At 45.8% G+C, this 13,249-nt stretch overlaps 1 protein-coding gene across 1 annotated transcript in view; it reads right to left on the reverse strand.

Annotated features, from left to right (window-relative positions):
• Nucleotides 1–13,249, reverse strand: part of DISC1 (DISC1 scaffold protein) — a gene marked incomplete at its 5' end in the record, with an annotated part of 116,432 nt that overhangs the window by 93,762 nt on the left and 9,421 nt on the right. Inside the window, one exon of the mRNA XM_043596100.1 lies at nt 9,346–9,415. Within this exon, the coding sequence (XP_043452035.1) occupies nt 9,346–9,415 (70 nt within the window). The remainder of the gene's footprint in view (nt 1–9,345; nt 9,416–13,249) is intronic.

The raw sequence follows: 13,249 nt of genomic DNA on the forward strand, positions 1-13,249 counted from the left end.
CAGGCTCCCCTCTCCCTCATTTTTTTGAATGACAGTTTTGCTGGGTATAGAATTCTTGATCGCCAATTTTTTTCTTTCCACACTTTAAATATATCTTCCCTCCGCCTTCTGGTCTCTATGGTAATGAGAAAATTGCTGTCAGTCTTATTGAGGATCCCTTGTATGTGACGAGTTGCTTCTCTCTTGCTACTTTCAAGATTATCTTTTACTTTTGACAATTTGATTATGTGTTTCCCTGTCTCTTTCAGTTTACCTCGCTTGTTGTTCATTGAGCTCCTGAATTTGTAGTTTCATGTCTCTCACCAAATCCAGGAAGTGGTCAGCCAATATTTCTTCAAATATTCTCCTGCTCCTCTCTCTCTTCTCCTGGAACTCCCATAGGTATATGTTGGTCTGCTTGATAATCTCCCAGTGGCCTCTGAGACCATCTTTAATTTTCTTCATTCTTTTCTCTTTCTTCTCTCCAGACTAAATTATTTCAATTGTTGTGTTCTGAGTTTGCTGATTGTTTTTCTGCCTGCTCAGATCTATTGCTGAACACTTCTAGTGAATATTTTATTTTAGTTATACTTTTCAGCTCCAGATTTGATTCCTTGTTACAATTTCTATTTCTTTATTGGTATTCTCATTTTGTTCATACATTGTTTTTCTGATCTCCTATAGTTCTTCATCCATGTTTCTTTAACTCTTTGGACATCTTTAAGACAGTTTTTTAAGGTCTTCAATAAGTCTGAGGTCTGGGCTTCTTCAAGGATGGTTTCTGTCCATTTATTTTGCCTCTTTCAGTGGGCCATGTGTTTCTGTTTCTTTGTATGCCTTGTGATGCTTTGTTAAAAACTGGACACTTGAATATTATAATGTGGTGACTCTGGAAATCAGATTCTCCAAACTCCCCAGTTTGTGGGGCTTTCTGTTGTTTTTGTTTTGTTGTCATCAACATTTTTGAAGGCTGAAGTAGTCCATCTGTTTAGATACTTTTACAAACTATTTTGCAAAAAACTATTCCTTGAGGAGTATGGTCACTGCAGTCTCTGTTCTTATAGCTAGTGTTCAGCCAGTGTTTAGACAACGATTTCTTCAAATGCCAGGAGAAAAAGAAAAAACAGAAAAGAAAGCCAAGGGGGAAAAAAGCAAAAAAGAAGAAACACACACAGAGACACCAAAACAAACAAATTCCTCTTCCAGTCTTTGCAGATTGGTTCTGTGCTGGAGTACTCTTTCAACACTTGAGCAGGCTTGCCCTGACCCCCAGGATCATCCTTAGATGAAAGCTTAGTGTCTTCTATGCTCTTCTCCGAGCATGTATCTTGCCCTGAGCAAGCAAGTGGTTTTCTAAATTTCCCTATATACACAGGTACTTCTGAATTTCCCAAAGATGTGCCCCAGCTATTGCTCCTGGCCTTTAGACAGCCAGTGACCTTTCTCCCAGGTGTTTGAAGTTTGTTAGTTAACCTGGCAGTGTTTTCAAGCAATGTCTGCCATTTTTCCAGCCTCTGCCCTGAGTTAGCCAAAACAGAGACAAGCACTGGATTTCAGTCCTTTAGGGAACCCTAGACAGGTTAGAACAGACTCATGCAATAATTTTCAAGTAAAGTCTGCTTTGCTCCCTGGGGAATCAAGGACCAGAGTCCCATACCAGGAATGTGAGCTGTTATCTCCAAGGTCACTGCTGTCCTGAGAAGGGGTGGGACAAGAGCAAAAGCCACAAAGCTCTCCCATCATTTTCAAGTTGCCTTTTTCTTGGTTCAATGTTTGCTTGGTTGCTCTAAACCTTGGTGTATTTTCCAGAGTTCTGAAAATGCTGGTTCTCACACTTTCTACTTCTCTTTTGATGTTTCTATGAGGGAAATGAGTGCTTGGAGTTGCTTATTCTGCCATTTTCTTGATGTCACTCCCTGACATTGTTTTAAGTACTAAATTTTATGGTGGTTTGTTATGCACTATATTAGTTTCCTATGTAAAAAATAACCGCAAACTTAGAGGCTTAAAACGACAAATTTATTCTTTCACATTCTTTCATAGTTTCATAGAGGCCATAAGTCTGCAATCAGTTTTATTGGGCTGAAATCAAGTTGTCTGCCAGGCCATACTCCCTCTACAGACTCTCATGGAGAATCTTTTCCTTGCCTCTTCCAATTTCAGTTGGCTGCCAGCATTCTATGTCTCGTGGGCACATCACTCCAATGTCTGCTTCTGTGATCATATCACCTCCTCTTCTTCTACTAGTCTAGTCCCCCCTCTGCCTCTCTCTTCAGGACACATGTGATAGCATTTAGGGCCTACCCCAATAATCCAGGATAATCTCATCCCAAGATCATTGATTTAATCATGCCTGCAAAGAGCCTTTTCCAAATAAGGTAACATCTACAAATTCCAGGAATTACGGTGTGGATATCTTTTGGAGGCCATTTTTCAGCCTACTATATGCAACAACAGGTAAGTGAAACAAGTCTTTTGAGAGATTAAATCAAACTTCAGAGAGAAAAGTGAGGGTCCTGGCACTCTGGATCTCCTGACCCCACTCACCACCCCAGCACCATCACACCAAACTGTAAGTCCTCTCTTCCTCTGCTTCTTGGGTCTCTTCCTCTTGAAAGTAGAGAGCCCTCACACACACACACGCACGCACACACACACACACTCAATCAATTCTAATGTTAACTGAAATTTCACACATTCATATTATCTATATTTTATCCCAAATAAGCTAACATTCTTCTAGAAAAAAGCTAACATCCTGTACACATTTCTTTTGGTCCACCATGGGACGGTGAACCTGGAAAAAACTCAGTAAAAAAATTGTTCATGTGAAAAGGTACTGTGATATACTGGCCTCAAAGTCAGGCTCTGCTCTTAACTATCTGCAGGGTTTTAGACCAAAAAAAGAGGGGTGCCTGGGTGGCGCAGTCGGTTAAGCGTCCGACTTCAGCCAGGTCACGATCTCGTGGTCCGTGAGTTCAAGCCCCGCATCAGGCTCTGCGCTGATGGCTCGGAGCCTGTTTCCGATTCTGTGTCTCCCTCTCTCTGCCCCTCCCCCGTTCATGCTCTGTCTCTCTCTGTCCCAAAAATAAATAAAAATGTTGAAAAAAAAAATTTTAGACCAAAAAAAGATACCAATAATAGCCAGGTTCCTTTGCAGACAGGGAAAGGGATAATCAGCCCACTTAAGTCACTAAAGTCTGCCTTTTTTTTTTTAAACTTTTCTATCAAATGTCTGTATAGGAAGGGACACCCCTTCCAGTCCTGTTACCCATTTCTCAATCTGTAGAAAGAGATGAAGCATTCCTTGAACATGCAATAAATCAAGTGAAATTGTTGACATTTCTGAAGCCCTAAGTGCCCTCACAGACAAGATGATCACTCTATCCCAGTGAGCTGGCCCCAGACAATCTAAGTCACTGCTTGGTCCTGTCTGGCACCTGCAGAGCAGCTGAGTTCCTCGGGCCCAGATGGAACATTCCCTCAGGAGAGCTTGCTCTCCTGGGATCCCAGCCAGCCTCTCAGCAACTCTGGGAGGATAGCAGCAACGTGGAAAACCTGTGGGAGGAGCTTCAAAGTCAGTCTTCTAAAAACAAGAGGGCCTTCTGCCCACCTTCCTGCTCCATCAACCACATCCTGTGCTACATATGAGAGGGAAGCTTATCATACACAGGTAGACCATCCGGGTCTGTGCACAAAGCTCACCACATCTGAAGTAGGTGTTACACGATGTACTACGCTCCTAGCACTCATGAAAAATGCCAACACACAAACTGCAAATACCAACGGTGACCTGAAAGCCAATACCGGCAGAGATTGTGGCCCTTAATTTACAGAGTCATAAACTCTTCTGTCAACAGAAAAAGAGGCTAAGACAATGCAACTAGGTGAAGTAAATGGCGTTTGTCCGCATTCTCGTTTACAACGCATTTTAATGTCTAGCTCATCTCTCAATTTTTAAGTTTTCTTGAATTAAAATTCTTAAAATTCATTTATTTTCAAGGGAGAGTGCAGGGGAGGGGCCGAGAGAGAGGGAGAGAGAGAGAATCCCAAGCAGACTCCTCACCATCATCACAGAGCCCGACATGGGGCTCGAACTCACAAACCATGAGATCATGACCTGAGCTGAAATCAAGAGTGGGACGCTTAACCAACTGAGCCACCCAGGCATCCTTCAGTTTTTAAGTTTCTACTTAAAATAAGAGGAAGCAGACACACAAGTTCTGCTTTGGTGAGGATAACGTTGAAGACTAAAATTGAAATAATTCAAGTGCAAATTTCCTAACAGCCTAATGTTTTAAGATAAAATCATGGAAAGTCTTCCCCCCCTCCCCTCCCCCCCCCCACCCCGTATCCCAGCGTGGAACCCTCCTCTGTTCCTTCCCTAGTTGTCATGTAAATAAGAGATTCCAGAACCCAGAAACCTCCTGGCTAGGATCGGTCCCCACAACTCCTCAAGAGCTCGGTTTTCCATGCTGGATTACACAATGCTCGGAGAGCCAGCGAGGACAGGAGGCAAAGGGGATGGGTGTCTGGAGCACATGGCTAGTCCCTTCCGAGCAGCTTCCGTGGCCTGGCCGGAGACTCAGGGGCAGTGCCGATTCCTCCCACAGTGATGCTGGGATGTGATCAGCGGCGTGTGGGAAAGTGCCCAGCTGGGAGAGGATGTGGGACAGCTGCACATTAATATTACACACCACACACAAACACACCCCAGAAAAGGAATGTGTACCAAATGTCATTTATTTCACTTGGTTGCATTGTCTTAGCTTCTTTTCCTGATACTTCCTGCAAGCACCCCCCAGAGCAATGGAGACAGACTCCGGTAGATAGCAGGCCAAGTGAGGGTGTTTCCAAACCCTGGGGTACAGGGAGAAAAGGAAGTGCATGTGCAGGGGGACCGCTGACAGAAACTGCACTCTCTTTCCCATGTGTGCTCAGTGTGGCTCTTTTCTCTGGAAACATCTTCAAGCGCCAGTCGTGTCTCTGAGCAGACCCCAAATGCAGCCTACCTTTTCAGCAGGGACACAGAACAACACAGGGTGCCAAGAGTAGCCCTTCCCGTTCTGGGGACCCCCGAGTGGCATCCAGCTGCCATTTTGAAAGGGCTCTGGCACCTCTACAGCTAAGAGAAGACGAAGCGGGGCTTCTGGTTCTAAGCACAAACCTCCAGGAAGCCACTCAGATGCCAAACCCCAAAGGAGATAGAGAGTGGGATCCCCCCAACAGACAGGGCTGTCGGCTTGGATGATTTGCACACCATCACCAAAGAGCAATTGTGGACAAACCAATCTTGCTAAAGAAAGCAAAGCCAAGTTTATGACAATTGAGGCAAGAACTGGGCACTGTCTAGACTGGTTTTATGCTTGGCCTCTGCAGTCATCATTCCTACTTCCATGCCTCACATCATACTCTCGTTTTGTCCTAATGACATTGGTGGAGACAAAGGACAGAGGAGCCAATTCAGTGCTGGCTGCTTTTCGCACCAGCAAAGAAATCCTAAACAAGCAGGGTAAAGCCAGCTGTGCTACAGATCACAGTGATGTGAGTCACTGAAATGGCGAATTCCCAAAATCTTTCTCCTTCTTCCCCACGACCTCACCCCATTTGCTTCAGAAATGAGCAGTGAGCATGGTCACAGGCAGGGGGGACGTTCTAGACCACACGTCACGTCGGTGCAGGGACAGTTAGAACATCAACCACAGTGGACGTCATTGTTCATGCTCTCCTTTTTCCCCTCCCAGCGTGTCACAGACCCTGAGCCCCATCTCCCATTTCCGGGAGGCACTCACTCCTTCTGAAGGACTCTGAGGTCCCACACTCGCCCCTCAGCTGACCACAGACATGGGACAAGCACCGACGGGATGAAACCAGTAAAGCATTTCGAGCCTCTGGAGAAAAACTCTAAGCAAGTACCAAATAGTATTATTCTTTTCCTGCCAAGCCCTCCCGGCCCATTCAAGAATAGAAGGAATTATTGACTTTACTTCCCAGGCGAAGTAGAGATGTAATTAGAGCCCTGGAGGTTTCCCCACAAGGCGTCAGCGGGTCAATTTGCTGGCACTTTGAGGAGATAAAGCATGAAACTTTCTATTCTGTGCCAAGTGCTCCTTTCTCTGGAATTCAAAGTCATTTTTATGAGTGAAACTAGAAAGAAAGAGAGAAAGGCGACAAAACCAGAGGAGAGCCCTCCAGGTTCTCCCGGCAAACCTCTCAGACTCCAGCAGCCCCCTTCCCCTGAGACAGAGCACAGCCCCACAGCTGCCACGAACACTGAGGCAGAAGTGAGTCCGCTCACAGACTGCAAAGGCTGAGTATAAAGAAAAGTCACAATTCTTAAACCCCTGGATAAGCCATGTGAGAAAGGAAATCTCATTCAAATCCTACTTCAACAAATCTCATTACAACAAATTCTCCACCTCAATATCAATCCAACTTCCCTAATGACTTGGCCATTGGTTTATGAGAATTTAGTGATCACCTACTATGCGCCAGTTCATGCACTGTTCCAACTGGGCCCTGCAGTGATCCATTTCCAACAACAGCCGACTGCACATGTCACGTCCAGACAAACTGCTGGACGGTGGCTTTTCACCCCTCTGCGTTCTCTAAAATGCTCTTTCAGATGGCATCCCCCACACCCTCCGAGGCGCGTCTACACTATCACCTTCTCCACAGGGCTGGATCCGCACCCACCCCACCACCAGCAGTAATTTCTCCCCTTTTGGAACTCCCTCTGTTTATATTTTAAGGGACATGTTATGTGTAACTTCACTACCCTTATTGTGTACTGTGCTATTTCCCCTCCCGGGCCATAAAACACCTGAGATGAAAATCCTAAGGACAGTGCTCGGTGGGTCTTTAAAAATGGCCTCATGTCGTCCTTGTAGCCCATCCCTACTCCAGGTGCGGTTCTCTGGACCGCTGCGCAGCATCCTTTGGAAACTTACTAGAAACAGTGTCTCCACTGCAGCCCAGCCCTCCTTGGTCAGAATGTGCATTTTACACATTACGCAGGCGATTCACATGCACGTTAAAGTTTGAGAAGCCCTGTTATATACGATAGATGCTCAGTAGGAATTTTTTTAAGTAATAAGCCACGCTCCACACAAACATCTTCCCTACACGCACCCCGCCCCAGCAGACTGCGGATGAGCTGCGTAAGCCATCTTGAGGTGGTGAGAGTTCTCGGCCCTTGCGCTCACTCTAGCCTGACATCCGGGAGCGGGGAGCCAGGGGGGTGGGGGGGGTGCATATGCATTCAGCAGCAAGCAACTCACTTGTTCATCACAAAACACTGACTGACTCCCGACCCACTACGTGCCAGGCCCTCTGCACATTTCATCAGAACATTCACCTCTCAACACCCTAAACCAGGCTTGCAAGGTTTGGGAGTTTAAACAGGAGGGGGGAGGTATGTGACTCTCGGTGTTAAGTGCCTCCCAGGGTGCTTGCCCACAGACTCCGGGTGGATCAGGAGGGACAGAGCCCCTGACCAGCCAGCCCCCGCCTCCAGAACTCAGCTGGCGGCTTGCTGCACCACGGCCTGGTCCTCCAGCAAGCAGAGCCCTGCACCGGGGTTTTCTCACACACCAGTACACCTCCCAACCACCCAGAAGGCTTGTGGAACGTGGACGGCCCGGCCTGCCCTCCCAGTTCTCATTGAGGAGACATTCTCATTCTTGACATAGAAACAAGAAAAAAAAAATCAGACGGAAACACCAAATAAAGGTGTCTTTGTTCCTTTGGCTTCCTTGATGAGGCGTATCTTATCCAACCTTGTTCCCTTGGGTGTTTCAGAGCTATCTGGAGAAAAGACTAAAGAAGCGAGGCCTTTGTTTAATGAAGCCCGCTGAGAAAACCAAGTCCGGAAAAGTTCACCAGGCCTCGATCAGAAAGAGAGGGCTTGGTTTTCCGCTTGTGTCTTCAGTTTTGTGTGTTAGAGCAGAGCTGTGTGCTAAAGGCCCACGCCAGAGAAAGTTAATTTGGGCAGCAGTTGGGAGCTGCAAACCTAGGCTCCCTTCACAGACAAAACTCAGCAGGGGGCACCCTGGTGCAGGCACCACTCATGTGCTCTCTGCCCACAGCCTGTGCAGGGTTCATGGGGGCCCTTGTCTCAGACTCGCTCCTCTCTCCCACCTAGCACCCTCACAAAAATCAAGGCCGCCTGTAGAAAGAGCGGGAGAGTTTAGACCTCCACCTGCATTCCCCAATTCCTCCCCCTCCTCCCACCCCGGCGCACTCTAACCCCCACCTCCGTGGTAAATGTACTGACAACACGACACAGCACCAGCTCCTGGTGTTTCCAGAATAGGATCTGCCGCCTCCTGTTGGAGATCACTCATCCCACTCCTGTAGTGCCCCGGTGCCAGTGGTCTGTGACGTATTCACTGGGAACACGAGAAAACGGGTCAAGAAGGTTGAAGGTTCAAGCCTCTAGGCTAAGAATCCTTAAGTCTGCATTCTATTGCCAGACCAATCCTGAGTGTGCTGAACCTGGTTATCACCAGGACTATCTACCAAGTTCCTAAGTGTCTGGGGGAACCTGCATGTTAAGTCCTCTCTCTTCCCCAGATGCAGCAGAAATGGCTGTGGCATCTCGCAATCGGCATCCGAAATCTTGAAGATTCTTCCCAGGCCAACCATTCCTGAAATCCTTCCTTTGACCCAGTCTGCTCTGTGTCCATTCAGCTGCCACGTCAGCTGTTTCTGCTGCAGATCCTACTTTGGGACGGTCATGTTAACTGTTTTTTTTGTGGCATCTGACCAACTCCTACATCGTCTGGTCTCATGTTACTTTTCCTTTCTAGTATGGATATTTGGGGGCATCTACATGGGAATTTGATACATTTGACCCCTTTGGCACAGCCTGGCATTTCTCAGACTCATCCCATTTTCTCTCTCTGGTCCCGGAGAGTATGAAGTCAAAAAGCTTCTTGGGGACTTATATTTACAGGCATCCCAAGATCAGATAATGCGTCCACCTTACTTTTCTATTCCTGCCACATTGCGCAGCACACAATAGGTGTACAACAAATATTTTTTCAATGGATGAATAAATTACAGATATATCACACTCTAAGCAGGCAGATGATGAGTTAATATAACTTCCATTGTGCAAGTACTCTGAGTATTTCTGGATTATCAACAAATTTATAGCCCAATGATTAATGCTCATAAAGTGCTTTGAAATCCACAAAATAACAGTGCGGTAAAACAGTCAATTGTTATTGAGTGGAGGTGATCACAGGAACAGACCACACAATTCACTGAGGTGTAGAAGGCAGGTATGAATGAGGATGAAAGAGAAATGGTACATCCCAGAGAAAATGAGAAATAATTAATAAAAAATAAAATAAAACTCACCCTTGTCATAATCATCTTCCTCAACTGCTTTTTCTTGAAGTTTCTGAAGCTTTAATCTTAAGGACTTTACCTATGTTGGTTTGAAGGAGGGGGGAGAAATGAAAGCCAAATTACAATAGCACTCAAGCAAACTTATTTTTTTTAAGCCAAGAACATTTAGAAACTATTTCAAAACTGAAATTCTTTATTCTCCTTTAAAAAAAGAACCGCAAATGTACATTTTTCCCATGCCAGATGCATTAGCTTCTCAAAAAAAAAGTTATATAAAGAGAAAGTGTAATTTGAGTATAAAGTCCACAGAAAGAGTTAGAAAGTTATTTTAAACAAAAACATCACATTGTACCCTTATCTGCAGGAAAAAAATGCATAATAAAAAGGAACGCAAATTTCCTGACCTGACTGAATGCTCACTGTTCTCAAAATCACATTAAAATTATGAAGGTAAACACTCTGAGACTGAAAGAGAAGCCAAGAGAAGAACATGAGCTTCCACTCGGCAGGGTGTCCCGCCGGCTGGGTGACAATGACAGGAAGGACTTCACAAAACCCTTCCAGAAAACAGTATCGTCTTATTTAACCCACATGTAGACACACTGATCCCGTCGTTTGTCGGAGAGTTAACAATACATTCATTTTTAAATATTTTTCTTCTCGACAGGAAGCCCAGATATTTTCTGAAGATGGATTCTTGGCCTATCAGTGAATGGATTTGGCCTTGCTCCCTAAAACACACCTTCCTCCCACCCTTGCCTGCCTCACACCTATATGTCCTTCAACACCCAACTCAGGTGTCACCCTCTCCAGCCTGTGTTAAATGTCCTTCCTCTATATTGCCATAGTGACCTGTCCTTGGACCTAGTCATATGACCCTCTTAACAAATATTCACTGAGTGTCTCCTCGGGGTGTCAGCCACCAGTTTGAGGTGTTGAGGGTACAGCACAAAATTCTAAACCGTCTCTCGACACGCATTCTTGTGCAGGAAGACAAAAATTAGCATAATGAGTACGGTTTATGGAGCCTTAGAAAGTGATGAGTGTCGGGAAAGAAGAAAAACCGTAGAACCCAATAAGGGGCATCAAGAATGCTGGCAGGCGGTGGGGCTGCAGTTTTAAATAAGATCTCACTGACATTTGGGCAAAGACTTAAAAGTGGTAAGAGGGGAAACCCTGGGGCTCCTGGAGAAAACATTTCAACAAAGAGAAGAGTCAGAGCAGAGGCTCTTGGCAAAGTGCTGCTGGCCTTGCAAAGTAGATCGCTGAGTCTGGGATGGCCTGATTAAGGGCGGCTGTAGATGATGAGGTCAGAGAGGCGATGGGGAATGCATCATGAAGAGACACGAAGACCAATGAAAAGTTCTGATGCTGAGGGTGATGGGGGGGGGGGACACTTGGGGGGTTCTGAGCACAAAGTCCATGACCTGTTTGAGGTTTGAATAGCCTCACACTGACTGCAGTGGGCAAAGGAAGAAGTCGGATGGCCAGGGGAGGCCATGGAAACAGCCCAGGAAGGAGGTGACGATAGCCTGAATGATAGTGGGAACAGTGAAGACCATGAAAAGGGATCTGATCCTGGACACATTCAGAAAATGGCTGTTGGAAGACAGAAAAAATGGGATTTGTTAACAGATCACAGGTAGGAGACGCGAAAGTCAAAATAAGGCTGGGTGTTTGGTCTGAGCTTGCGGGACAAATGGAGTTGCAAGAAATTACCGTAGTACTCAGGACACCACAGTACAGCCATTGTTTTGTTTTGTCTGTGCGTTCCATTCACCCTTGGGCCTCTTGAGGGCAAGAACTATTTTCTAATCATGTAGAAATTGGCAGTGCTCACCCTTGTTTGGTTCTCCACTGCTCTGAGCACATGGAAGGATTACACTTCCTTCCCCACCTTGCTGTGGGTAATGGGGTGTAGCTGCAAGTGTTAGAGGTTACTTTGGCGTTGGGCATTTAATTGCTCTTGTAGGATCCTTACTGCTTTCCTCCTTGTCCCAGGGACTGACTCATACGTTCAGGTAGTACAGGCGGGCTTCCTGAGTGACTCTGCGGAGCGGATCCCCCAATCACCTCTGTGAAACGCGACTTTTAAGCAAGAAACACAACTTTGTCCTGTGAAGACACTGATACTGTGTTGCTGTCTGTTTCTAACCAACTCTAATACAATCCAAAGCCAGACACAAGTAAGTCAGTAAATACTTTCTGAATGAGTGAATGATTACATTAACCCCTTTATCCTTGATTTGCTCCATATTACAAGTGCAAATTTTACCAATAACTCAGTCGTACATATTAGAGATAGAAGAAAGTCTGTATGGGTGGTTCAGCTGCCATATAAAGCGTACCACTGCCATCACCACACCCATGGGGTGGTACTGTTGAACGGTTACTGGAGCTGAAGCAGAAGAACTACAGGAAACAAAGTCAAAGAAAACTTCATTTATAGCCAACATCCACTTCACTTTGTCCCCTTCAATCAATGATCCCTGTAGGACGCCGAACTGATGCCCCGGGAGATGTCTGAATGTCCATCTTTGCTGGAAGCAGAGGCACTGATGGTCATGTCTCATCCAGCGACACAACCACGTAAGACAGGCGATTTCTCTCCATTTCCTCCAGCTTCCACAAGCTGAGGCGGGGCTAACTTGCAAGGTTCTCTCTTCCCTCCTCTGCACACCCAGTTAGCATTTCCTTTGATCACAATTTTCTCAGCCCCGTGCAATCCCTGGCAGTGTCCCTGGGTGGCTATTTCTAAACAGCATAAAACACACATTCTGTCAATCCTCATTCGTGGTCGTCGTGTTCTATAAAGTCACGGGAAATGCTCAGTTAGCAAATACTAAACCATTGCTTCCAGGAGAAACAAGTGTTGGGCTTCTGAGAGTCTCTGATCACAACATCTTTGTCAACTGATCAAGATGTAACCTTGTTTTATGTGCGCTTCCGTTTAAAGATGCCTTCTTTAATATATATGGCTGGTTCATTAACATAGAACTCATGGCCACCAGCGCTACAGCTCATGCTGGAACAAAGCTCATTCAACACATGTTTCCTCGGTAAGGCACATTGCAGCCTCCTTGCACCTGGGAACGCTGGTCAGCATGGCAGCCCAAAGCTGGTGGGCCATTTTAAACAGGGAAATCATTAGGGTGCCTGGGTGGCTCAGTTGGTTAAGCGTCCAACTTCAGCTCAGGTCATAATCTTGCTGTTTGTGGGTTCGAGCCCCACACTGGGCTCTGTGCTGACAGCTCAGAGCCCGGAGCCTGCTTCAGATTCTGTGTCTCCTTCTCTCTCGGCCCTTCCCCCACTCACAGTCTGTCTTTCTCTCTCTCAAAAATAAATAATAAAACATTAAAAAATTAAAAAAAAAAAAGATTTTCAGGAGGATGTGATTTACCTGCAGGTAAGAGGAGTTTAAAAGAAAGGGACAAACTATCAGTTTCACCAAAACGCAGAGAGCTGAATCGTGTGGACTGCAGAGGAGTTCCTACCAAGGGGAGGTTCTGTTTGTTTGGCTATTTGGGAGGGGGAGAAGCTGGTCATTATAACGGCATTCTACTTTTGCTTCACTTGAGTCAAAGCTTGACTTTTTGAGATGGAGAAATACAGATACGTTGCCAAGATTTGTTAAAAGAGATCTTGGCAATGAAATACTGAAAACTGACCTTTAGAGTTGGAATGATGATGCAAACCTCTTCTTAGTGTCTGTGACCTTGTGATTCGTAAAAGGAAATACATATTTGGTCTTTGTTCACTTCTGACACAGAACGCCTAAAACCCTAGAAATTTCCTGTGAGGAGGGCAATAAAGTTGTCTTTTGTTATGTTAATCAGGTGACTCTAGGAAGACACCGAAGGCTGAGGGCTGGTTGCCAGGGGAACCAACCACATGACTGGAGAGGAGGGGAACT

Source organism: Prionailurus bengalensis, chromosome D2 (genome assembly GCF_016509475.1).
Source record: "Prionailurus bengalensis isolate Pbe53 chromosome D2, Fcat_Pben_1.1_paternal_pri, whole genome shotgun sequence".
Taxonomy (NCBI): domain Eukaryota; kingdom Metazoa; phylum Chordata; class Mammalia; order Carnivora; family Felidae; genus Prionailurus; species Prionailurus bengalensis.